The sequence below is a fragment of the Chanos chanos genome, chromosome 7 (assembly GCF_902362185.1).
Source record: "Chanos chanos chromosome 7, fChaCha1.1, whole genome shotgun sequence".
Lineage (NCBI taxonomy): Eukaryota > Metazoa > Chordata > Actinopteri > Gonorynchiformes > Chanidae > Chanos > Chanos chanos.
In genome coordinates this window covers 36,936,365-36,961,431 of record NC_044501.1, presented here as the reverse complement: position 1 = coordinate 36,961,431, position 25,067 = coordinate 36,936,365, and the positions used below count along the sequence as shown (strand labels likewise).

The following is a 25,067-nucleotide window of genomic DNA, read 5'->3' as shown; positions in this document are numbered from 1 at the left end:
GACTGGGTCGGGTTCAGTGGACACCAGTATAACTGACATTCTGTTCAGCCAATCAGATGGCTAGGTGGAGTTTCTCTTTAAACACTGTACTCCTGAAACCTGTCCAGTCTGTTGAGGTGTGTTTGAAGAGCTAACAGTGAGTGGGAGCGATTTGAGATTGGGCTCTGGACTGAGACAGAATTGCCAGTTAGAGGTAATTGTATCTGCGGTCGATCTGCAAGTCTAATAGATGAAGTGGTTGAAAACTGTCCTTCTTTCTCATCCTCTTCCCTCTCCCTCTCCCTCTCTCTCTCTTTCTCTCTCTCTCTCTCTCTCTCTCTCTTTCTCTCTTTCTCTGCTGCCTCCACATGCTCTAATACCTGCTTTATGACCTTCCCTCTCATCTGTTTTCCTCTTGTCTTTCATCTCTGTATTTATATGACATAATGTAACCATTAAACACTGAATGAGTAATAACAAAGCTTCTTCACGGAAGAGACGAAGCTGATGAAAGCAGCACCTTTAGCTGTCCGGTCCATTTATCTCACTGTTTCCCTGGGTCGAGGTGGTGATGCAAAAAAAAGGGGGGTTTTAAAACGAGTGTCGACTGGTTGTGATGCTGAAAAGAAACAGAAGAAAAATGACGAGCAAACCTTTTTTTTCGTTGGCTGTCCGGAAGCCTCGACTCGCGTGGCTCACGCTGAAGACATCGTTATGAGCTAAACTGGGTCCTAAGAGAGATGTTCTCTATCTGGTCGTCTGAGCTAAACTGCGTCCTAAGAGAGATGTTCTCTATCTGGTCGTCTGAGCTAAACCGGGTCCTAAGAGAGATGTTCTCTATCTGGTCGTCTGAGCTAAACTGCGTCCTAAGAGAGATGTTCTCTATCTGGTCGTCTGAGCTAAACTGCGTCCTAAGAGAAATGTTCTCTATCTGGTCGTCTGAGCTAAACTGCGTCCTAAGAGAGATGTTCAATATCTGGTCGTCTGAGCTAAACTGCGTCCTAAGAGAAATGTTCAATATCTGGTCGTCTGAGCTAAACTGCGTCCTAAGAGAGATGTTCTCTATCTGGTCGTCTGAGCTAAACTGCGTCCTAAGAGAGATGTTCTCTATCTGGTCGTCTGAGTTAACAGCTCTCCACGCCGTTTGGAATAATTAGCCGATATGACACACCTTAATCTCCCGACGACCATATCAAATCATTGTTTCCTTATTACACATCTCAGTTGACGGTACCATCCAGTGGTCGACCTCGGTAGCACAGGGCCTCTCGAATGCGGTCCTGGACTTCCTGCGTGGTTTTGTTCCTCATCCCATAGTTAGAGACTCGTTTTTAAAAGCGGAAAACACGTGTGAGGACCCATCACACCAAAGACCACAGTATTCTACTGCTACAAAAATCACTTAACGGAAAAAAAAAAGAAAAACCCTGTGTTGTCGTGTAGGTTGCCGAAGAATACAACGACGCTTCTTTTTTTTTTTCTTTCAGAATTTTAATTTTATTACATTTCAAGTCTTTTTGATAAGTAAGAGATACAGAGTGTCCCGTTCCCACGTGAAAGTCTGTCCGCACGACAGTCTGTGTAGGCTCAGAGGATGTCTTCTTAAGCATTCACAGCCTTTGGGAGACTGACGGTTAAAAACCAGAGAAAGAGAGTAAAAGAGAGAGAGAGAGAGAGAGAGAAAGAGAGAGTGCTGGGATTGGTAAACCAGTCCAGAGAGGAAAAAGAGGAGATTCTGTTAGAAAGTTCTAGTGTGTAAATCTGTGCTGTACAGATAAGCAGAGAGAGGGGTATTGAAGGATCAGCAAGGCGGGCACTGACAGAACGAATTTCAGAATTCGCACACGCCCAGGCGGATTAGCGTTTGGATTTCTGTCGTTGAATTTAAAAAAAAAAAAAAAAAAAACCTGTTATCCACTCGCTTTGTATTAGTACAGATGTTCCCAAATAGGTAATGGTCCCTTTGAATAGTTCACAAGGTGAATTCAAATTTATCACACAAAAAGCTGTTAACTTCTTAATGGGAATTCTTCTGATTTAAACCACTTCTAACTGACTGCAAATGATGCTGGGTAAACAAGGACCCCGTCGTTCTTCAGTGTGACCGCATTAGGCTCCCTCGTCTTGTGGAACAGACAATATATGTAAGTCGGCATTGACGTGAGTGTGAGAGAGAATATTCTAGGATACAAAGGCTTACTTTTTGTCCACAAAGTAAGTTTTGAACACTAAAATCCACTGAGACATTTTACAGTTGAAGTCTTTGATACAATTGATCGTTAGTTAAGAGTGACAAGAGTAATGGAGCTGATTTCCTTCCCTCCATTTTTAGGAAACAGACGTCTGTTTTTTTTTTTTTCTTTCCTGAAAAGACGGTGCCTTAAATACCCACAAACCTGAACCGACGTAGAACTGCTTGTCGCTTTGGAAACGTAAGTTAAGGTGATCTGTACTTTAGATGCTTCTTCTCAATAGCAAAGACCTGGCTTTTTGGGCACTTTGAAATATGAATATTAATATTTCTTGTAAAAAATAAGTTACAACACATTGTTCGTGTAACTCATTAACTCATTCTTGTAACTCACTTAATTCATCATTGAGCATAAGTTGATACCAGTCTCCCTAGTTTACACACACACTAAAGAAAATCCCATAAGTATACCGTTAACAAAGCAGAACTGTTATGTTTAACATTATGTTTACAGTAAACTATAATAATAAAAGAAAAATAATAATAAGCCAATTCATTTGCTTGACACTGCATGTTGCTAGGGAATGCAACATCACTGAACCTAAAAAAAAAAAAAAGTTCTGATTCACCATTTGCAAACAGTAGTCACTCAAGTTTGAAAAATTATGACATAAAAGCTCTCCAGAGCTCCTCTGTCACTCAGCACAACCTGATTATTCAAAACTAAAAGGACTCTTCTAATCCAGGAGTACTTTCATACACTTCACAACGATTCAACTTCAGTCGTTTGTGCAGAGACTGTTAAGATGTAAAATCAGAAAGAGGCAAGGCAAGTTTCACATCCTTATGAGAATTCGCTGATGTCGTATTTGTCACGCACGGCTCAAAAACCCCGACATGGGGTACGGCGGACTTCTGGGTAATGTAGTTCTCTCTCTCTCTGTCCTCTCTGTCCCTACTCCCAAGGTTCTCTCTTTGTCAGAGGGAGGCGGGCACGCTTCGGGCCAAGCCTTTTGAAGTTTCTCAGAGCCATTTTTATACTCGAATATAAATAGTCCTTCCCCACGGTCATCAATTCTGCCAGCAGCGCGACGGCCAGTACTGAGTCAGCCATTTCGTTCTGGAATGACACAAGCTCCATAAACGCTCATGATGACTTTGGTCTGGGGAAACAGCCAGCTGCCACCTCACACACACACACTGCCTACCCAGTCCATCTGACCAGGGGGCCGTCTGTCTGTAGCGATATCAGAGTGATTGACGGATATAGTCTCTAAAGTGCAGAAACAATGTTCAAGTTTGACTGGTTTGGGAAGGAGGAGATGCAATAGGCCACTCGAATTCCTCAAATGTCAGTCGCCGGATATTGGCCTGTATGAACGGACTGGGTGACATGAGCAGAGAGTGAAGCAATGTGGGATAGTGGAGGATTAAGGGGAAAGGACAGCGTCAGAGCGTTTCGTCAGAAAAGGGATGAAGTCGAAATGAAGCCATTACATTATCTAGCATGTGTCAAGAGTAACGCAAAAGGAGAACTGGGAACCAGGATGGTTTGAAAGAAGGGCGGGGCCTTTTTTTTTTTTTTTTTTTTTAGGCGGTTAGTTGGGAAGAGCAAGTTATTCGAGGGTTTTTTTTTGTTTTTTTAGAATGGGGTTACAAAGCCGCGGGAGATCAACAGAGGCACCGACGGTCGCTTTTGGTCACCTCCTCGGACGAGTGCACCACGTTGGGCACGAAGCCGCTCTTCACGCCCTCCCAGCCCTCCTGGATGGTGATGTCCCCGCGTTTGACCAGTTCGAAGATGTCCCGCGTCAGTTCCGTGAAGGCCTTTTCCACGTTGATGGCGTCGCGCGCCGACGTCTCCACGTAGCGCATGCCGTAGGCGGCCGCCAGCTTCTCGGCCTCCTGCCGGCTCACCTGCCGCTGCGGCTCCAGGTCGCATTTGTGGCCCACCAGGAGGAAGACGATGCTGTGCGGCTGCACGTGGCTACGCGCCTCCTCCAGCCACTCGTGAACGTTCTGGAAGGAGCGACGATTGGTGATGTCGAAGAGAAGCAAGCCGCCAACCGAATTACGGTAGTAAGCCCTAGTGATGGACCTAGGGGAGGAAGGGGTAAAATAAAAGAAAAGGTTAGTGTGTGATTGAGCTAGACAGAGAGAGAGAGAGAGTGAAGAAAAAGGTGGAAGTGGCGAAAATCGCGAGATGGAACAAAAACAGATAACAACAGAGAAATGCAAGAGAACAACTGAAGAAACTATCAAAGCTGAGAAGAAGAGAAACATTTGAGGATTTCTGCTGAGTGACAGACTCATGAGAAATAGGAAAGGGAAAGGTGTGAGAGAAAGAAACTGTGATATTTTTAAGGTGCAAGAGAGACAGGCTGGTGAAGACAGAAAGGGGAGGGTAGAAGACTAAAATGGATGGAGGTGTGACATAAGTGGAAAGAGATAATAGCAAAATGGGGAAGACAACAGAGGGTGGCACAGGGAAAGAAGATTTTGACTAAACCAAAGTAGGCGTAAAGCAGAAGACTGAATCTCTCTGAGTCACTGTCTGCATCAACAAATATTTCAGAGCAATCACCAGGATATGTCAGAAGGAGCTCTTATATTTTTAGTGTCTGTGAACAAAGAGGCATCATACGGTTACCATGGACACACCAATCACAGGGATAGGTGTGAGCAATATCTACTGCACTTAGGTAACAGTTTTCCTTAAAACAGACCCAACAGGTTTAATGTAAGTGTGTGTGTGTGTGTGAGAAAGAGAGAGAGAGAGAGAGAGACTCTTAAGGTCTAGACCAATCTGTATTTGCATTGAGTAATTTTAAAATAGAATATATATGATACTGCGGGTTGGTTGAAACCCAGTGTCAAGTTTCAGAAAACGATCCCTCTGGCTTTGATAAGCTAAACATTAACATCAACCCCTCTCTCTCTCTCGCTCTCTCTCTCTCTCTTTATCTGTCTCTCTCTCCCTCTCTCTATAATGTGTGAAGCTTTAAAAAGATTTTTAAATTTTGCTACAAAAAGTCTTCCCAAACTTGCCCCGTTTAAACAGGCTTGTAAACAAATGCCTGTGGTCAAAACAGAACTGGACATAACAAACTTTTACAAGTCAGGCATAGATGCTCTCAGATGTAGAAGTTTACCAATGCATAAATCACCGGGGAGTCACTGTTAATGAAATTATAATTTTGTCAGCCCTCCATTCCTCGAAGTGTGACAGGTTGTGCGTGACCCTTTCTGAAACTGGATTTCATTCACAAACAGTGGCCGCGCAATGTTACAAAAAATACTTTTCTCTGATTATTTAAAAAAAAAAAAATACCTGAAGCGCTCTTGTCCCGCAGTGTCCCAGATTTGGAGTTTAATGCGTTTCCCCGGCTCAATCTCCACCAGCCGGGAAAAGAAATCAACCCCGACCGTGGGGTCTGACACTTGTGCAAATCGTCCCTCGGTGAAACGTCTTATTAAGCATGATTTCCCCACCGTAGAATCGCCAATGACTATCAGTCGAAATTGGTACAGCCATATTGCCTCCATGTTAATGTGAAGCTGTCAAAACACACAAAGCGAAAAAAACAAAATAATATGTTTACAAAAAGTACAAAACGTATTCAAATAGGCTAAACGGAACTCGCTGTGCAAACCACGTTCCTCCTTTTTGGGCTGTGCGAACCACGTTCCTCCTTTTTGGGCTGAGCACTGCCTCTGAATGTAAACAAGCACCGAATGAGTGAAAAAACGGGTTATGTTGTTTGTTTATTTGTTTGCTTTCTTTTATTCTAAATAAGTGTGTCTGTTTTCCAAATGAGTACAGACGGCACTAACTTCAATCTCTCCAAGTCACACCTCAACCTCTTGTGTAAAACTTCCGATTTTTTAAATATTAATTACAACCACATGACGCGACAATCCTCTCACTCTGAATAACCCAATTTATTTGCCTGGCTGCGTGGGGGAAATGCTTCGCTATTCATTTGAATAGCTGGTCACAGCTGATAAGAGGGCCTACGAGTTTCAATGGTACTGTCATTTCTGATTTACTAGTTGGGGAAGAACTGCCCGTTTGTAAATATCCCACTAAAAATTCCCCATTCGTCGTAAAGAAAAGCTACATAACACACTATTCGTTCTAACTTCCTAACAAACATCTGTTTGACAGTAAAGGCCTACAGAGGATCACTCGACTGTGGATGGAATGAAGTACTTGCTAATGCAAACAACGTATTCAAACAGCTAATGCACAAACCGGGCCCATTGTTTCATACCGGATGCAACACGGTAGCCTTGGGGAGACAGCGTTACTGCAGCCTACATAAACAATCTTTTAACATTTACACAAACCACATGAAGTGGTTTCATCCACGATAAAGATGGTCAATTATCGCTTTAACTTTTTATGTTTTAAAAGCGTTTGTTGTGTTTCCTCTCCTGAAACAAAGAAAGATGTTTGAGAAATTCAAACAAATTCTGATATTTCGGCTTGTCTGAATCACGTATGAAACTGAAGAAACGCCTAAGACTGCGTGAGCAACCCAGATTCTTCAAGAATACACCTCCATGTAAACGATCTTAGCCTAATAGTTTCATTTGGTTTTCTCATTATTTATCACAGCAGATTTGTAACCGTAAAAATGTTGCCTGTCCTCGACAATTCTAGCATTCATTTTAACTTATTCATCGAAGCACTGGAAATATAGTATAATCGCATAGTAAGTGCGTTTACTTACTGTGTTTATTTGAGCTATTCAAAGAGCGGAAACGGCAGAAACCATGGTGCTGAAAGGATAGTCTCTTCTCTAGTAAGCACACGACGAATGGCCACCATAAACCGTACATATACGTTTTACTTTTTCCCGTGCATTGATACGTTTAAACTGCACAAACTACACGATACAGTTCGCTTTCGCTTTAGAAAATGGTAAACAGGTGAAAAACAAATCGCCCTGTTTAGGCTGTTATGTCCGTTTCAGAAACGTCCCCGTAAAGCTAAATCTATCGAACAGTCGTAACGATTAATAGGGAAAATGTCAACGCAGTGACCAATCATTTCATTCCGTCATTTGCTCTGAATCCATGTTTTGAAAATCAAGAAATATTTATAAATTTTGCTGATGAAATGGCAGCAACATCAGCGGCATCATATAGCCTGACTCATCCCGCATCAGCACCACCACCGTGAAACTCGTAGTAGCAGCGCAATTATCGCCACGGTCAGAAGAAATCCTTTTTATACAAAGGTTCGTTTGTACATTGTTCGAGCAAATAAATAGTTGTATTCCCACGAAATTTGTTACGGATACAACGATGATCTCCCTTAATGAGTTTAAAGTGATCTTGATGAGTTTAAGAAGATCACTTCTAGTCTAAATATAAGAAAATATGTCTAAGCCTACCTCATTATAGTGGCGTTATCACTGAAACACATATGTCGTTATTCTAAAATAGGGTACTCGCTTCCTCATATCTGAATTTCCCCTATTATTTACATACTACGAAACCGAGACAGACATCGATATTTACGACCCAGTAGTCCGGAAATGTGAGCGAAGGGAAATGTAGTTTGTTGAGGAGATGGGACGCGGCACTAGGAGCCTATCCCATGTCCTTAGAAGTTTAATTCTGAGTTCAGGAGCGCAGTCCTTCGCTATTTGCAGTAACAGAAGCGGTTTCCATGTCAAACCGACATTCTGAGTGCGTCATGGGTGCAAATTATCAGCACTGAAACGAGGTGCCAGACTTGACACGCCTAAGGAGCCGATGCACAGGACAACTTTCTGAAAAGCCAAGCAACAAAACCTGACAGCCTGGGAGGAGAGGTTTAAAAACGTCAGCTGTAGTTTATTGTTTTGCTAACTTTTGCTCTGCATTTAAATTATACTTTTATTTTAGTTCTCTGCTTTTACCTCTCCTACTTTTCAATGATTCGAAAAGGAGTGACATGCAAACTTTCCACCTGAAGGAATAAACAGTTTTGAGCGGACAACGAGAACCCTCACTGTGTATTTCAACCATGCAGAAGGAACGCTTGCTCAAAGTTCTTGTCATTGGAGACTTGGGTGTGGGGAAGACGTCAATAATCAAGCGCTATGTTCATCAAATATTTTCTCAACATTATCGCGCCACCATCGGAGTGGACTTTGCACTTAAAGTTCTAAATTGGGATCATCAGACGGTTGTGCGACTCCAGTTGTGGGATATTGCAGGTAAACTCGCCCAGTCCTTTTACCGAAGTTTCTCCTGTGACGAGTTCCCTCTCTAACAAAAAAATACAAAAAAAAGAACGTCAAATGCCTATATCTGCAACAAAAGACAAGTACGTGAAATGACGTTGACCTACGACAGTAGGTAAATTTGCGTCCAGTGAATAACTTCAATTTGTAGAAATAACGTTCACGTATAGAAACAACAGAGTGTTATTACACATTTGTTAAAAGGCATTGTGAAAAGAATGGATCAAATTCTTCTCCAATGTCAGATCCACTTATAGCTGTTTTTTTGCCCATTGCTAATATCATTAATAGCTCTCTGTGGATTACAATGTGTATAAATATATCTTGCCTCCGTGCTGGTGTTTGTGTTTACAAAGGGAAGAATCCCTTTCTGTTTTCGCTCAGGATCCACTAAAGCAGTGGGAATGCGTGTCTCGTGTGAATATCAGCTGGTCTCATGCTTATATTAGTATCATGTGAGTGAAGCGAACAACGTTACCAGGTCTCCAAATTGCCTACGCTCAAAAACACATACATAACCAAACGCTCCCACACAGGATTTAATCGAATAGGGAGAATCAAACTGATACGATATTACAAGGGGCACGCTGTCAAAACATTTAATATGGGGGGGGGGGGGGGATGAAAACTGGGTCCGTTAAACTGAGTCCTGCCTTGTTTCAATTTGATTTTTTTTTTTTTTTTTTCGTTCAGGGCAAGAACGCTATGGTAACATGACTCGTGTGTATTACCGAGAGGCGGTGGGAGCCCTGGTGGTCTTCGATATGACTAGAGCTTCCACTTTCCAGGCTGTGCTCAAATGGAAGGGGGATCTTGACTCCAAGGTTGCCCTTGGCGACGGCAAACCCGTGCCCGCCGTTCTGCTGGCAAACAAGTGTGACCAGAGGAGACACGGACTGTGTTCCAAACTGCCAAAGTTAGAGACCTTCTCCAGAGACCATGGCTTTATTGGATGGTATGAGACATCTGCCAAGGTAGGAGGTCAAGGAGAGATCATAACCTCTGACTCTGTCATACATCGTGTGTGCGTGTGTGTGTGTCTGTCTGTGCATGTGTGTGTGTGTGTGAGAGAGAGAGAGAGTGAGTGTATGAGAAAGAGAAACAGTTGTTACATTTCAGATTTTTGGATGCCTATTTTGCAGTTTTGACATCTTCCTCCCTCTCGCTCCTCTTCCCGGCCCCTCTCTCTCTCTCTCTCTCTCTCTCTCTCTCTCTCTCTCTCTCCCTTAGGACAACACCAACATTGACGCCGCTATCATGTGTCTGGTGGAGCACATACTGGCAGGTGATGCGGACAGGACTCCCATGAACTCTGATCCAAGTCTGCTCATTCTCCCCGCTTTCGACTACAACCTCCAGGAGCGGAGCTCCCCAATATGTTCATCCTGCACCAGACTCAATCCCTACCACAGGGACAGCAGAGAATAATAGCAAAATGAGGCAAAGCCTAGTTTCTTATTCATAGCCGTCAAAAAGATTATTATTGGTGGTTATGCATGTCTTATTTTATTTTCAATTAAACATTATGCATGAGCTGATTTTTTTTCTCTTTTAACTGCGTATTTTAAAGTGTTGTGTTTTTGTTGTTGTTGTTTTTTGTGGACTGAGCTGTTGAATTGAGCACTGTAGTGAAGAAGAACAGAATTTTAAACGTCAGGAATAAAGAGCATAAAATTAGGGCAGTGATTTCGTGAAACAGAAGGACCTTCGATCTGAGCCAAACGACTCCTCAGATTCAACAACATAAATACCGGTAAATACTTATGCCTCCACTACAGTGGTTACTTTTTTGAAAATGTTAGAATGTCATTTCCCTCTGTTATGCATTCTTAGGCATGCAGGAGGAAGTTGCCCATCAGTTCACAGCCATTGCGGGTCGAGTGTCATGCTTAAGTAGGCAATAATGGTAACAATGGGGACAAAAAGAAAAAAAAAGAAAGAAAGAAAACCCTGAGAGAGCAATAACACCTCCTCACATGCTGTTCACACATACACCAAAAGTGAAGATGTAAGTGAAAGAACTACATTTTTTTTGACACAAGTTTTCTCTAAAAACATGCTTTGAGAGTGATGGGCTTCCTTTGATGGAAGATTAAGTATCTTCCAAGTCATTTTTACAGTCATGCACAACATCTCATGATGCTACTGATTAGTTACCCTCCTAAACACAGTTCTTGACCTGATTAGCGGAAGGATGAGCAGAAGAGACTGAAATGGGGAGGGAAAAAAAGGTACTTGTACACGTAGCGGCCAGGGATTAGAGTGAGTGCTTTGGGCAAAATAGATAGTGGGTGCATAAACTCTGTGTATCTTTAGAGAGAGAGGGAGAGAGAGAGAGAACAGGATCACTTTTTGCGTGCACGCGGCGCGGTCGGAGCGTGCTTGATTTTACAATGTGTCAAAAGGTTTACTGAGTCTATTTAGATGATTACTTGGTACCCTTCGCGCAGGCTGCTGCTGCAAACAATACTATACAAATAACCGACTCCACGCGGTAAACTCCATTATTTGCCATGGACATTTTTCAGCTGGGTTTCGTTATTTAGTAGCCTAGTTTCTTCGTCACACTCATCCTTCCCAGTCCTACCCTAAATTTGGATAAACGTTATGGACAACAAAGCAGTGTAAGACTTCATGGATGGAACGTTTGTCATTGTGCACAAGTCGATTGCATTAGCCTAGAACTGAACGGTTGTTTTATTGCTCGCGCCATTCAGCATAAGACCAACCAGGCTTACTGATCTATACTTAAGTCCTCCACTTTATCTGAGACGACAGCATGATTGTACTTATTACTGAGTAACATAAACGTCTTCAGTTTACTGCGATAGCCTGCTCACGCTAATTGTTTCTATTAGAGGGTGCCTCATTAGATGGAGACAGTTACGACTGTGCTGTTTTTAAAATCCACTGGATGCTGTGTGTAAGGCTGCAGATAATTAGGGATGAGGTCCTCCCGAACTCCGTTAATTAGATACTCACACTCGCTACGAAGCGCGCTCAGAGAACGACAAGAAATTCTATGGGCTCTGATGAGCAGCGGCGTACGTCATATATAGGTCCAAAAATATAGAGGCTCTAAAAAATGACTCCATGTGGTACCATGTAGCCTCACGCGAGTCGATGGACAAAAATGAAGAGACTTATCCACGGAGAAACGTCTCTGCAGATGAGGTTCCACTGAATGCTCCGTTTATAAAGATTGCACCGTTAGTTAGACTGTTCGAAAATGGTAAAGAGAAGATCACAACTGCGTAACTTGTCAAGCAGATACATTAGTTTGAATGTCGTCAACTGATCCAAAGAGAATAAGATTTCTTTTTGTCTGTTAATGAGCGGTCCTGCAATGTTCAAAAATTTGAAAGCAGAACACTGATTTGTAGCCGGACCGATTGCCTGAAAAGGTAACTTTAGTACATCGAACGGTAAGTTGTTGCTTAGAGATCATTTATATTGTATAAATGTTGTGAACATAATGTGTATATGGTCATGTAAATTAAAAATATATTTATGATCTTATTATACATTCATACTTAACAAATATGTGTTAAGACATTAAGTGATATTGTCATCACTAACTCGCTTGGGTGTGCGCGCCTGTGTGTATGTACTAGAGAGAGAGAGAGAGAGAGAGAGAGAGAGAGAGTCATTTAGGATGTCAGGCATCTGGGATTCATTTGCAAGATAATTACGATTTCTTTCAGCGTGATATCTTCTACATCCAAGATGCCTCTGAGATGGACTGAGTTTCTTTTGCTCATTGTTTTTCCATTAAATACAGGTAATGCCACTACTTGTGACGTCTCAACAGAATCTTGTCATGTTGAACATAAGCACTAACGTAACTTACACATTTTATGTTTACGATTGCAATTACAGTCCTTTTTTCTTTTCGATTTCAGCTCAGAAACCCGATCATTCCACCGTCCTGGACGGTGATACGTTTGCAGATCTACGTTACATGCCAGAAACGTCGTATCTGAGTCTTATCCTGTTGGCCCTAACAGTTGGGCTCTCTGGAAGTGTTTATCTTTGTGTATTGAGATACATATGTACTGGCTGTTGCCAACCTGTTTTAGTAGGACCAGAAGATGAAAGCATGTCTGGTGTGGTGTGACAGAATATCTCACGTTGCTTTATAGTATAGTATAGTGTAGTGTAGTGTAGTATAGTATAGTATAGTATAGTATAGTATAGTACAGTACAGTACAGTACAGTACAGTACAGTGTAGTGTAGTGTAGTGTAGTATAGTATAGTACAGTACAGTACAGTACAGTACAGTACAGTATAGTATAGTATAGTGTTTAGAGTCAGTCCTCAGATTATTTACATTTAGAGGCAGTCTGTTTTAGAAAGTAGTTATGGATAAGAACAGAAATGCAAAAGCCAGTAGTTTCAGCTATCTTCCAATTCATAGTTGTAACATCACATTCCTACCGCTCTTCCTTCCTCTACCTATAGAAATGGTCTACCTACAGAAATTAGGGAGGATAACTCCCCTCATACCTTTAAAACTAAACTTAAGACTTATCCATTTTCTCTAACTTATGGATAATATAACTTTGTTGTGGGCATTTAAAGCCATCTGAGACTATCAATAGTGATACCGGGCTCTATATAAACTTGTGTTATTATTATTATTATTACTGGAGAAATTTCTAGTAGGCTAGTCCTTTCAGTTTCAATGTTTGAGTACGGATTTAATTACGAACAACTGTTGAAACATCAAGTGATTGGTTTAATCTCTAGTGCTTCCTATTTGATATCCAGATGATTCGTGAATGTTTTTAAGGGGCTCCCTAGACATATAAACGTTTGTAAAACCCAGACTGGCACTGTAATTAGATCCGAAACTAAGTGTTTGCACAGTGTTTAATCTGATAGAAATGTTATATTAATGTAGCCAGATATGTAATGGATTGTTTGAATGTCAAGGTGACTGTCTTTTCTCATATCAGAAGCAATTATATCACATTTACGTCTTGTTGACATCTATTTAAGTTAAGTGCCCCCGGCTTTTGCTTCTGAGTGGCAGGGGGATCTCTAGGGATGGAAGCAGTTGGCTGCAGCAACTGTTGCCAAGGGCTACGGCTAGATCTAGTTGCCATGGTGATTTTTGTTGTTGTTGTTGTTGTTAGTCTCTAGATGGTGCTGTTTTACTGCAAATGTGGCGACTATGCCGTACTTGGAAAAATACTAATTTTGAATATGCTCGCGTAAGATATTTTTAGATACATATTAAGACGTAATAACACTAATAAAAAAATACTTTTCATGACGTGGTACGATTATTTTATTACATTCATAATACTCTTGTATTGCAATCCAGTTTTGCCACTCACAGCGTAATTGTCCTCTGACAAGTACTGACTGTAGCACACTGGCAGTTTTTCTCCATATGTTTCTCTTTAAATAGATGGGGTTTTTTTTTGTTCGTTCAAGGTTCCTCGATCAAGGTAAACTCTAAGTACTCTAGTGTGCTAGAGCTGCTACGCTTCAGTTCCGTCATAGATGTGGTTTTTTTTCTCTTCTAACCACTTCCCCTTAAAAAAGAGGCGGATCTTTCCCTGACACGGTTCTCATCACTCTCACATTATGACTTTGTTACGACACAGTTCATTTTATTGTCAGATGTTCATTAATAGCTCCTCAGGATCTCTATAAATCAAAATAAACAATTCTAATGCATCAGAACCCCCCCCCAAATACTAATAAGTACCAATCTTTTCAAACTGTCCTTTTGTCAGACTATGTAGACTTCAATATAAATTTGCGCCTCTGCACCCAAGACATTGTCCAGTGAGGAAATCATTCTTTTGAATGATTTTTCATACACGCCATAACCCTGTGAGTTCACACAGAGAATGAATAGCCTTTTTTTTTTTCCTTTGGTGGGGACATTATTTTAGCGGCTGAACACGATGAAGAAATCGGCACTTGTCAACACATAGGAAATTACACCATTACTCTCTAACTCCTCAGCCATGAGTCAGACAGTAAAGCAATTTTCAGTCATCATTTACAAAATGTGACTGCGTTGTCACTGTATCTGGTGTGAAGGAAAACTGTCCTGACTTTCCCATACACTCATGCATTTCTTGGGAGAGTTTCACAACACTGCCCAAAGGCGCCATCTAACCAATAATCGTCTTTGTTGAAACCGGTTTGGAGATATCGTCATCTTAGGCCCATCCAACAGCTTGTATCAGCATCTTGTATCAAAACCACATACGAAAGTGGACATTTTGCATGTTAGCGTTTCATACACAGGCAAAAGAAACGACGCCTCCCTGTGTGGAGATGTACTGTACAGCAACAGGATGTTTGTGGTGGATTGAAACCCTTTGGTTACATAGACCATTGCGTTTGTTGCAAATAAACTTTTTTCGAGCGCTCAGTAGTCTGCCGCTGAACTTTAAATGGAATGTTCACCAATTTTTTTTTTTTTTCTCAGCGTCCCATACTTACCTGAAAAGAAGGCTATAAATGAGAATTTGATTAATCCCAGCTGTGATAGGTCAGTTTCAAGAAGTTAACGTTAGTATTGTTACAGTGCAAAGCAGTTGGAGTAAAAGAGGCCATCACTGGATTTAACTGAACGGTGGCCTCATGCGAACCCTTAGTTTACTGTTGATTGTGAACAATTTACAATGCATGAAATCACCATTAATAGGGTTGTTGTAAAGTAAGAACTGCTCAGTGGGAAAAAAAGGTAGAATTTTACTTGTATCTTCATGAGAACTGTGATACTGATTGAACCCTGAAGGCTGAGTATGAAATCTTTTATTTAGAGACTTTCCTGTCAGTCTGCCATGGTTGTAACCCTTGTCAGCAATCAGGTGCAGATATATGTGCACCTGAAGGTGTTTGATGAAGCTGCCTATTGTAGATTGCAATTGTCAAGTGCCCCTAAAACTTTTTTTTTTCTTCACAAGCTAAAACCTACACTTGGACTGAGAAACAATTTCTATTTTTGATGTGAAACATTTCTGTATAGAGAGCTTCCTCAAGTGATGATTACCAGTCTTCCTGTTCCTAGTAGGCTAGTCACTGAAACACCTTACATTGTTGTACGTGTGTACTTGTATGCTCTGTAGATCGAAAGAAGAAAAACCTTGTGCATAGGTCCTAGTAGCCTATGTATCTGAAAATGCTATCATTGGGGAAAAAAAAAAAAAAAAAAAAAAATATATATATATATATATATATATATATATATATAGGGAAAATATGTCATCTTACATAGTACTACATAGTACTGCAGCAGGGCGGTGTTCTCTTTCTCTCTCTCTCTCTCTCTCTCTCTCTCTCTCTGTGTCTGTTTCTTTTATTTCACACATTTTATGCCAAATGTTCTGTCTTTTTTCCAACATGGATTGAATATTGACACAGTGAGTCTTTCATACAACTCTCCTGAAAACGAAGAACGGCGTATTCGGGCGTGTGGGTCTGTGGTCGGGTGCTTGAGATTTTTGAGGACATTGTGTTCAGCAATTGCATATGTGGTCAAACAAGGACACGCCGTCTGAGATTTTTGCTGGTACGACCTTAAATTTACGTTCAAGAAGTGAAATAACCATGGGAAGTGTCCACACGTATTAAAAAAAATCACCCGCATCGAACCACAAACAGACCTAGACACACTTATAAATGACATGCTATGAATAACAGTGTATTTGACAACCAAAATCGACTCCATCTTCAAAGATCTCCCTTGACATTTGTGTATTTCCTCCTTAAGAAATCTACACACTCTCCTAGTCCCATCCAATCAACCCTATCTTTGATCACCTGATTTCAGCGCAGCCATTTTGTCTAGGAGAGCTCAAGAAACCGGAATAACGAGGAAAGCCGACAATACGAATGGTGTTCAAAGGGACCTGACAGTCGTGCTTCTCGTTACAAATCACAGTTGACGAAAACTGCATTTTCTTTGTGGAACTATATATCGGACTAGACCTTGCAAGAGACTGAAGCAGGTCGAAACAGAGCACTAACGACTTGGACGTTAGCAGAAGCTATCTTAAAGGGCTAGCCAGTGAGCTGGTTAGAGATGTTAGCTTAGCTTAGATTAGCTTGTTTTGTAGTTCAACTTGGCAAGACCTGACAGTTTCGGTTTTGTCTGCCTTCATCGGAATGTGTCTCTCAGAAATACGGCAGTTTCTTGGTATTTCGATATTTTAAACTTAAAAGCGCCTCAGTTGACCAGTTTGTCTTATGCTTGCATAGTTTTTGTTCTCGTTAGTTAATGAACGTTAATGAGTTGGGTCGTTAAACTAGCCACCTTAATTAACTATTAGTCCGCTGATGTCTTTCGTCTAGATACTCAGCCGTGGTACTTTAACATCGGTTTGAATAGTAATTAAAGATACATCTTCTTGACTCACTTAACTTAAGCTAGGTTCTAATATTTGATAGGCAGCTAGCTAGATAATTTTAATTTCGATAGTTTTCCACATTCTTTTCTGCCTGCCAGCAAACCACTCATAGCTACCTGTGTGATTTGTACGACTCAGGAGCATAGCTTCTATTTGAATTAACTGGTTGGTTGATTTCTTTAGGTCTGTGCGTTTGTTGCTTTTTAACTAACGTAGAGGCAGTCAGCTGTGTGCTTCTAATATTTTCGAGAGAAAACCTGTCCGTATCTCTATATACAGCCAACAAATTAATTCAACTGATGAGAGCCAGCAAACTACATAAACACACTGTTTCCTGTCAGTTTAGCCGATTGAATAGAGTCGATTATTAGCTATGCCCGTTTGTAATAAACCTGTTAAGAGTATATGTTCATTTTGTAGTACTATATCCTGCTCTTGGTTTGAGTGCTGCACTGGTAATATTAGCTAACAGAAGCTAAGTCAATCAGTTGTAATTGTGTTTCTAGCTAGCTAGGTTTTTTTGGTTTACAGCCTAATTCTTTTGGCTGACAACCTCGTCACTATATCAAGGTTTTAAAAAGCATACGATTACAGCTATCAGTTGGCAGTTGAACTGTACTGGTAGTTCGCTAGCTAATTACTTGGGCTTCGTCCTCTGGATTTTCCTAAACCAAGGATTTTTTTTTTCTTATTCAGACCACGCAATTGGAGAGGAAACTACGGACTACACAGTTTGTCACGGAGAATTGTTTTAACTGGTTTGTCTAAAATTAACCCTATTGTTGTGGATTGTGACTGAGGAGGGGGAAAATGTCAGGGCAGTCTATCACAGATCGGATCACGGCCGCTCAGCACAGCATGACTGGGTCAGCTATTAGTAAAGCCGTCTGCAAAGCTACCACACACGAAGTCAGCGGACCAAAAAAGAAACACCTTGATTGTAAGTATATCAGCAAACACAGGCATCGCTTTGGTGTAACCCGAAAAAAAAAATCACCTATGCACTTCTGTGATGCTTGCATCAAGCTGAAACAGATCTTCGCTGCAGCAAGAGCAGAAAATTAAATGGATGGCGCATCCCCATCTGTCTGGTATCCCAGTCATGAATTAAGCAGTTGTAATGAAGAGTGTATTCATTTCGGTGACACTGATCTTGTAATGTAGCCTGCTAGACCAGGTATGCCACTGTGCGTTACCAACGACCTCATTATATACCCTGTTAAAATGCCATGAACATTTATGGTCCCGTGTGATTCGTCAACCCTTTTTGGTATTTGACGCACTGTTATTAACTCGTCCAGTGTATTAGATTGTTAAATCGACCATTTACTGTTTTATACGCGGCGTCTTAATTGATAGATCATCACCCAAAACAGTATGTTCAATGTAGTGTGAGTTTGGTAACGATGAAGGTCAAGAAAGCCACGCCACTCATTCAGACATTGAGTCACTAATGTATTGAACAAGCGTTACGACGGTACAGTACGTTAAGTTTCGTGCGCCCGTGGCCACTTTCCCAACTCTTTGAGACTATGTGGTAGTATCCGCCTGTGTTAGCAGCTCCAATTACTGATTGACATTTACACATAATCTGTGTGAAAGAGAGAAGGGCAGCATCTTTACAAAAAAAAAAAGACTTGAATGAGATTCTTATGTCATCTCGCTTATTGAAAATTGAAAATACGACAAACGTGTTCAGGACCGACTACATTCCAAGGTGTTTGAACTCTGAACAAAGAGGGTCATTTGAGTAACAGCCATGATTTTTAGTTCGCCAATCCTGTGGTTTGACCGCTCATCTAAATTACATTTATGCTGACTGCGCTGCTTTTGTTTGATTGTGACATTTAAACGCTGAGACCAGTTTGCCGTCGCAGTGTAGTCATGGTGTTGACTCAACACACAACAGCTACTGAAGGTCAACGCGTTTTTTTTTGTTTGTTTTTAAGTACACAGCGGCCTGTGGTGCAGATTAACATGGAACATCTCTAAAAATCACTTTAAGCGGAACTGTTTGCCTGAATAGTGTTGCCTATGTCATGTCATTGTTATTGCCAGAACTGCGTGTATCGTACGACCTGATCGGGATCTCAGAGTAGTTCAGAATCCATGGTCATGGAGTGTGTCCATTCTTACTGTTAACTGTTCCAGTGCAGTGTTTTAGAACTGCTCCTTAAATCTAATGGCAGAAATGAGACACCTGACGCAAGGTTAGCGTGTGTTGTGCTTCATGAACCTATCGCGAAGGCCTTTTATGACTCAGTACCGTGGGTTCTACGTGCCTTGAATCCCCAAACAGATGTTAAACTTTGACCCAGGCCGTGTTAGAGGCGCGGGAGTGATGTGTCTGTGTTTGGGGGTGCAGAGGCCTGAGAATGTTTAGCGTGCGTCTGTCCTCACGTGTTCGCTCTGCTGCCGCGGCTGTATTTTTAGCCCTACTTAGCCCTTGGCTGATTTCGATAGCTTGTTTTGTACCTCGAAATGCCCCCTCTCTCTCTCTCTCTCTCTCTCTCTCTCTCTCTACGTGCCTGCTCCATGTCTGCTTTAGAATTGCACCCCCCCCCCCCCCCCACTTACTCACACATGCACAAAATGTCTTGTGTCATAGAGTCGGGTATAGGCTGAGACTTATTCGAATATTTTTCTAAATTTTGCTCTTTTTTTTTTTGGCGGGTGGGGAGGGGTGGCGCTTTGTGGAATGCTGAAAATATCGTTCAAGCGTGCGAGCGCCAGCTTAGGAGGGAGGCAGAGCTCGTGGGAAGTGCGAAAGGATTTTTTGGGAACTGCTGCGGTGCTCCACAGTGCTGTGTCACTGAGCTCACCGCTCAGGAATCCCTGTCTGACACACAAAAAATGCTCGCCGTCATCGTATTAACAGCAACAGGGCCGTAAGAACAGAGAGCAGGAGGAAACAGTGACGGCAAACAAACCCTTCACGGGAGGAATTCAGCTATTTTTAAACCATCTGCAGACCGTTCCCTTAAACCTTTTGGAAGGATGCTTTGATGACGAGACGAATTCTCTCTCGGGATTGTTCTTCAGAAAGATAGGAGTTAGGGAGCTGATAACAGTCTGTGAGCAGTCGTTTAACCAAAAAAAGCTTTTTTCTTATCACTTATCTGCGGTTAAGGTATACAGGATAAAACAAGAAGCGATGCAACAGGTCCTCAAGGTCCTTTTAACGCTGCGGTCCGCACGGCACAAAGGAATCGACTCTGGCCTCACTCCCACGCTCCCCGCACGCCACCGCTACCTCGCAGGGAGCGCGCCAAACTCTGGCCACATTAGCTAAGCTCCCGGTTTGAGCGGCTGGCGGAAGGGGACAGATGGTCTTGACCTGGTGGTTGGTCATTAGTGATTGTGAGGGATGGTAATTAGCCGTTTCCCACGTGGCACCTCCGAGTGGTGGCATCTGCGCGCCAGGGCTGACAGCTGGACCAGATGCGTGTTGTCGGCCACCTGGTTAACGCGCGCGCCCGTACGCACGCACGCACGCGCACGGTGTTCCTTCCTTCGCAGAGCCCCTGACCACCGGCATCCGGCCGGTTTCCACACACCGAAACACACTCGTCACTTTTAATCCAGCGACATGCTAGGCCCTGAGTCTGTCCTGCTCTGTTTGGGTGCCTGAATGTGTTGTTTCACATGCTGCTCAGGTAGCCTGATGTTTCAAGTCTGAGTATCACTTCATTCACAATTTAAGGATGTTTCCATTCTCTCTCTCTCTTTCTCTCTCTTACACACACACACACACACACAAGTTCAGTTTCTGCAGTCTTGTGCATTCAATTTGGACATTGTCTTGACTCGTCACCATTGAGTGAGAACTGGCTTTCGCTTTTTCAAAGCAGACCACCTGACCCCAACAAAATGTGTTCTACATCTGCATTAACCAAATAGCCTATTTCTGGCTTTGTCACATTCTCCAACCAGTGAGGTCACTTAGACGGTCCATGGCCCATCCCCAAGAGTGAAACTGGTGTTAGAGCTTGGGTCTTGGATTGACCAGCTCTTTGGAGCTGGAGTGATGTCAGGATTATAGCAGTACCAAGAGGTCCAACGTTTAAAGCCAATGCCTAAAGGCTTTGTTCTGTCCATAGCTGGTGGTTAACAATAGCCCTTTCATATAGTGACACACTGAACACTCTGAGAGCAGTGACCTCATGCACCACATGTTTAGTTAACCGCTGACCTCACAATGGTATGGTTCTAGAACTTCTCTGTGTTCTATTTCTCTCTGTCTGTCACTTCCCATATGCATTTGCAGATGTGCCTCAGTTGTGAATTCTGCAAATGAGACAACTAAAGGTGTTAAGTCTTTACCCTTTTTCATAGACAAGTGTCGGAATCTGGAGCGTTCGTGCACGATCGAGTGCATGTAAGTGTCTGCGTAAATGGCTGTCACTGAAGCATGTATTTCAGTGTTTGGTCTGAGCCCTTGCTTTACAATGCGGCGCATTCTGGTCCTCGCTCATCAGTCAACCCGGCCGCGTCCACGCGAGCCGGGCCTGGCGCATGAGGGCGAGAAGGTCGACCAGTGGATTTGCACAGTAGCTCTGGTCGAGGGCTAAAGGGAGAAGGAAGCTTTCCTCAAAGACGCATCACCGCTGTTCTCCAGATTGGCCTGGATAGATGCCGGCACACGCCTCTGTGTGCAAGAACTGTTCTCGTGCTCCAGCTGAGCTCAGTCTCTCTCTCTCTCGCTCTCTCTCGCTCTCTCTCGCTCTCTCTCGCTCTCTCTCGCTCTCTCGCTCTCTCTCTCTCTCTCTCGCTCTCCCTCCCTTATCGCTCATCCCTCTGTTTGGAGAAAACAGCGACTCTGACGGCTATGGGTAATCAATAACGTTCAAATGTTTTCCACTTCATGTGATTAAGTCAGCACATATCCCTGCTTAATAAAAAAAAGAGTCTCTCTTTCTCTCTCTCTCTCTCGCGCTCTCTCTCTCTGTTCTCTCACACACACACACGCTCTGTCCCTAAGGAGCCAATCAGCTCTTAGCCTCCTCTACACGCTGTTGGAGAAAGGAGAGTGAGCACTAAAGAAAAACTGGAATGCAGTGGAGGGTAGCACGAGGCCAGAAACACAAAGTACAATACAAACCAAACAGTATAGCTAAACTGCACAGAGCGCCCACTCAAAACACAACCTAATGATTTAATAGTAAATATAAAGTACGATACATGGAGACTTATTACCTCAGCGGGTGATTATGAACACGGATTCCGTAAGCGATAACACGGGCAGGTTGCCCAACCACGAGTCAGTGTTAAACTAAATAAATGAATGAATATACCACAGCGATTCGTATTTGCGGTACACTGTACTCCGTAGGCATATGTCATAAGCATTTTTAGCAATGCGCAGGGCACTCTTGACTGATAATCAATCATGTCACCAGTGGGAGCTGCGCCAGTTTAGAGCACCTCATTATAAGAACAGACAGGCCCAGAACACCACCGCAAGAGTAATGAGGCCCCTCCCTCTGTACCAGGTGTGTTGGGGGAGGGGGGGCTAAACACGGGACATTCAAACAGTCGATGGGGAGGGAGCATTTTTAAGCATTTTTATTTTTTATTGATTTCATTTTCTTTCTTTCTTTTTTTTTCGAAGAGTTGGTAGAGAGCCCGACAGTGGTTGAAGACTTTCTACCATTTGTAAAAAAAAAAAAAAATCTGTCAAAGCGGGCATCAGAAGCAAAGCAGGCCGTCGCTGAATTTTTAAAGGCGCCTCGCTTCCAAAGAAGTCGTCGGCTTGGAAATAAGCCCGGCATACCGCTTTCTCGTTTCGGGCTTCGACAGTTGCATAACAGCGGCGTAGCAGGGATACAATGACGGATGCCGTGGATGCGGATCATAAACAGCTGCTGCACTCATTCGTTATTCCATCTAACACATAAACCCCTGTTCCAGGGTTCGGGCACCCAGGAGAGCCAAGGAAAGCAACAGGTAACAGAGGAAATTGTTCTGCGAGGCCACGGCCAGCCTCGATCTCTCAGACGTGGCGGGAAATGCCCGGAAACGCTGATAAATAACAACAGTAACTCAGAGGAACTCGCGCCGGCGAGTTTTTTTTTTTTTTTGGCCGCCGGCCGCGATGAGTGGGTGGCAGCGAAAGCCTAATTTGATTTTACACCGCGATACCCCCAGAAGACACGCGGGGGCTAACGCCGACCCGCCAAATGCAGCGAAGAGAGGAAGACGCGGCTTATCTAACGCGCCGGCGTGCCGCGGGTCGGCACAGTCTGGCACGTCGCGAGACGCCACAAACGTTGCAGACCGCCTTAACGAGCAAGCGATTTAACATGTGGATCGCACCCCCCAAAACGAGTCCCTCGTATTGATCTTTGTGGGGAGTTTTTTTTTTATCCTCTTATAAATGTACTTTGGTCTGCCAGTTCGGAATGAAATGAACACGTCGTTTCTCTCTCTCTCTTTTTTTTTCTTTCTCGTCCGTTCCTCTTCTGTGTGCAGATGTTTGGTTTTGTTCTAAGCCCAGTTGGCAGCCTCTGATTATGATTCAGGCTCAGACGTTGTCCAGCGGTTTGTGTGTATGCTTCAGTAGAGATGTAGGCCTAGAGATTTTTCTTTTGCCAGACGCTGCCTTCGGTAATGTTGGAGCACTAGCGCTTTTTCACATATTGAAATGATTCCGTTACTTTTCGGTTTCTTTGCGGACTAGAAGTCTAATCTTGTACATTAATTTACAGTGAAGTCTAAAAAATCTACGGAAACGCTGTCCTTGAATATTTCAGAGGATTTAAATCATAAATTTACTTGTGATCATTTTTGTGCATGTGTTTTCATTTGACTTTCAAAAGGGACTGAGCAATATACTCCCCCCAACCCCCCCCCCCCCCCCCCCCCCCCCCATTAATCGTCATCGCTATATGAATTTCCACGAGAAACACGTCGTGAAAGGTGAAGGTATCAGACCAGCTCGAGATTCGTACAGTCGGGGGACGTTGACGGAGAGGCACAGCACTGAGGAATAGCTCTACTGCAGCGTTTTCCCACACACGGGTCTACAGAAACACAAGCCAGGTGAAAGAGTCAAGCAAACAAGCTGCTAAAACAAATAGTCCCCAAGAAAGTGCCCAGACAGGGAATATAAGTGGAGCAGCTGTAGAAGTTTTAGCAGCCCCCCCCCCCCCCCCCCCCAAAAAAAGGGTGTGAAGTAGTGGCTGACGCTGAAAAATAAAGCCACAAATCTGTGTTGCCAAACAAAAATCCCCTCATTTCAGCGTCTACGCTCGCGGCACGTAGAGCGGCGAAATCGATACCCTTTAATCTCCTGTTTTATCGCGTGCCCCCTCCGCCCCCCCCCGGATCGATATACGACACATTTACCACACAGGGCGTATTCTCTCCTCCGCGTCGCTCTCCGCAGCCGTGCTCTTAAATATTTGAGAGATCCTGAGCCGGGCGGTACGGCGCTGCAGTGGGAGTGGATGCTGATTTGTACAGTAGACCCATGCAGAGCAGAGGCCTCAGTGTGCTGCTCCTCTATGTGACGCTCTGTGTCGGCACGCCAGTCCTCACAGTGCGTGTATTCTCAGAGGCACGCGGTGTGTGTGTGTGTGTGTGTGTGTGTGTGAGTGTGTGTGTGTGTGTGTGTGTGTGTGAGAGTGTGTGTATGTGACGCTCTGTGTCGGCACGCCAGTCCTCACAGTGCGTGTACTCTCAGAGGCACGTGATGTGTGTGTCTGTGTGTGTGTGTGTGTGCGCGCGTGTGAGTGTGTGTGCGTGCGTGCGTGCGTGCGTGCGTGCGAAGCTCTGTGCAGGCATGCCAGTGCTCACAGCTCGGTTGCACTCAGAGGCACGTGATGTGCTCAAGCTATTTACACATGAGGATCACACAACACCTGTGCGCATCCCAAAGGCTAATCATTTATGCATTCATTCTTGATTGACACATTCTGCTCGCTGTGGACGTTAAAAAAAAAAAAAAAAAGCAGAAGGGAGATTGATTATGTAATGATGTTTAATAATTACAGTGTGTGTGTGTTTGGTGTACTAATTGTGTGTGTGTGTGTGTGTGTTTTTTGTGTGTTTACAGACCTGATCCACTGCACCAACGAGATGAATGTGAACGTGCCTCAGTTGGCAGACACACTGTTTGAGCGTACGGCCAATAGCAGCTGGGTAGTGGTGTTTAAAGCCCTCATCACTACACACCATTTAATGATGTATGGAAATGAGGTGAGTCCTCCACACACACACACACACACACACACACACCTCATATAATGATGTATAACAATGAGCTAAGACACACACAC

General features: G+C 43.2%; 3 protein-coding genes across 5 annotated transcripts in view; 2 read left to right on the top strand and 1 right to left on the bottom strand.

Annotated features, from left to right (window-relative positions):
• Nucleotides 1–3,841: 3,841 nt before the first annotated feature.
• On the bottom strand, nt 3,842–5,716 carry rab39bb (RAB39B, member RAS oncogene family b). Its single transcript, XM_030779684.1, has 2 exons — nt 5,502–5,716; nt 3,842–4,268 (listed from the first exon to the last, which is right to left on the bottom strand). Exons 1-2 carry the CDS (start codon nt 5,714–5,716, stop codon nt 3,842–3,844), a joined length of 642 nt encoding a protein of 213 aa, XP_030635544.1.
• A 2,470-nt stretch (nt 5,717–8,186) lies between these two features.
• On the top strand, nt 8,187–9,837 carry LOC115816654 (ras-related protein Rab-38). The gene is made up of 3 exons (XM_030779687.1): nt 8,187–8,382; nt 9,103–9,383; nt 9,640–9,837. Exons 1-3 carry the CDS (start codon nt 8,190–8,192, stop codon nt 9,835–9,837), a joined length of 672 nt encoding a protein of 223 aa, XP_030635547.1. The 5' UTR covers nt 8,187–8,189.
• Nucleotides 9,838–16,241: 6,404 nt separating this feature from the next.
• The window catches only part of si:ch211-200p22.4 (phosphatidylinositol-binding clathrin assembly protein), a 34,740-nt gene continuing 25,914 nt past the window's right edge, over nt 16,242–25,067 (top strand). For 2 of the 3 annotated variants that reach the window (XM_030779681.1, XM_030779680.1), the window contains exons 1-2: nt 17,599–17,728; nt 24,845–24,987. In XM_030779681.1, coding sequence (XP_030635541.1) covers nt 17,599–17,728; nt 24,845–24,987 — 273 coding nt within the window. Of the gene's footprint in view, nt 17,729–24,844; nt 24,988–25,067 lie in introns of all 3 variants that reach the window. The other variant, XM_030779679.1, reaches the window with a different exon arrangement.

Coding starts and splice junctions, on each gene's coding strand:
- rab39bb (XM_030779684.1), bottom strand. CDS start 5,716: ATGGAGGCAATATGGCTGTACCAATTTCGACTGATAGTCATTGGCGAT. Junction 4,269..5,501: donor GCGGGACAAGAGCGCTTCAG/GTATTTTTTTTT, acceptor TTCCTCCCCTAG/GTCCATCACTAGGGCTTACT.
- LOC115816654 (XM_030779687.1), top strand. CDS start 8,190: ATGCAGAAGGAACGCTTGCTCAAAGTTCTTGTCATTGGAGACTTGGGT. Junction 8,383..9,102: donor CCAGTTGTGGGATATTGCAG/GTAAACTCGCCC, acceptor TTTTTCGTTCAG/GGCAAGAACGCTATGGTAAC. Junction 9,384..9,639: donor GGTATGAGACATCTGCCAAG/GTAGGAGGTCAA, acceptor TCTCTCCCTTAG/GACAACACCAACATTGACGC.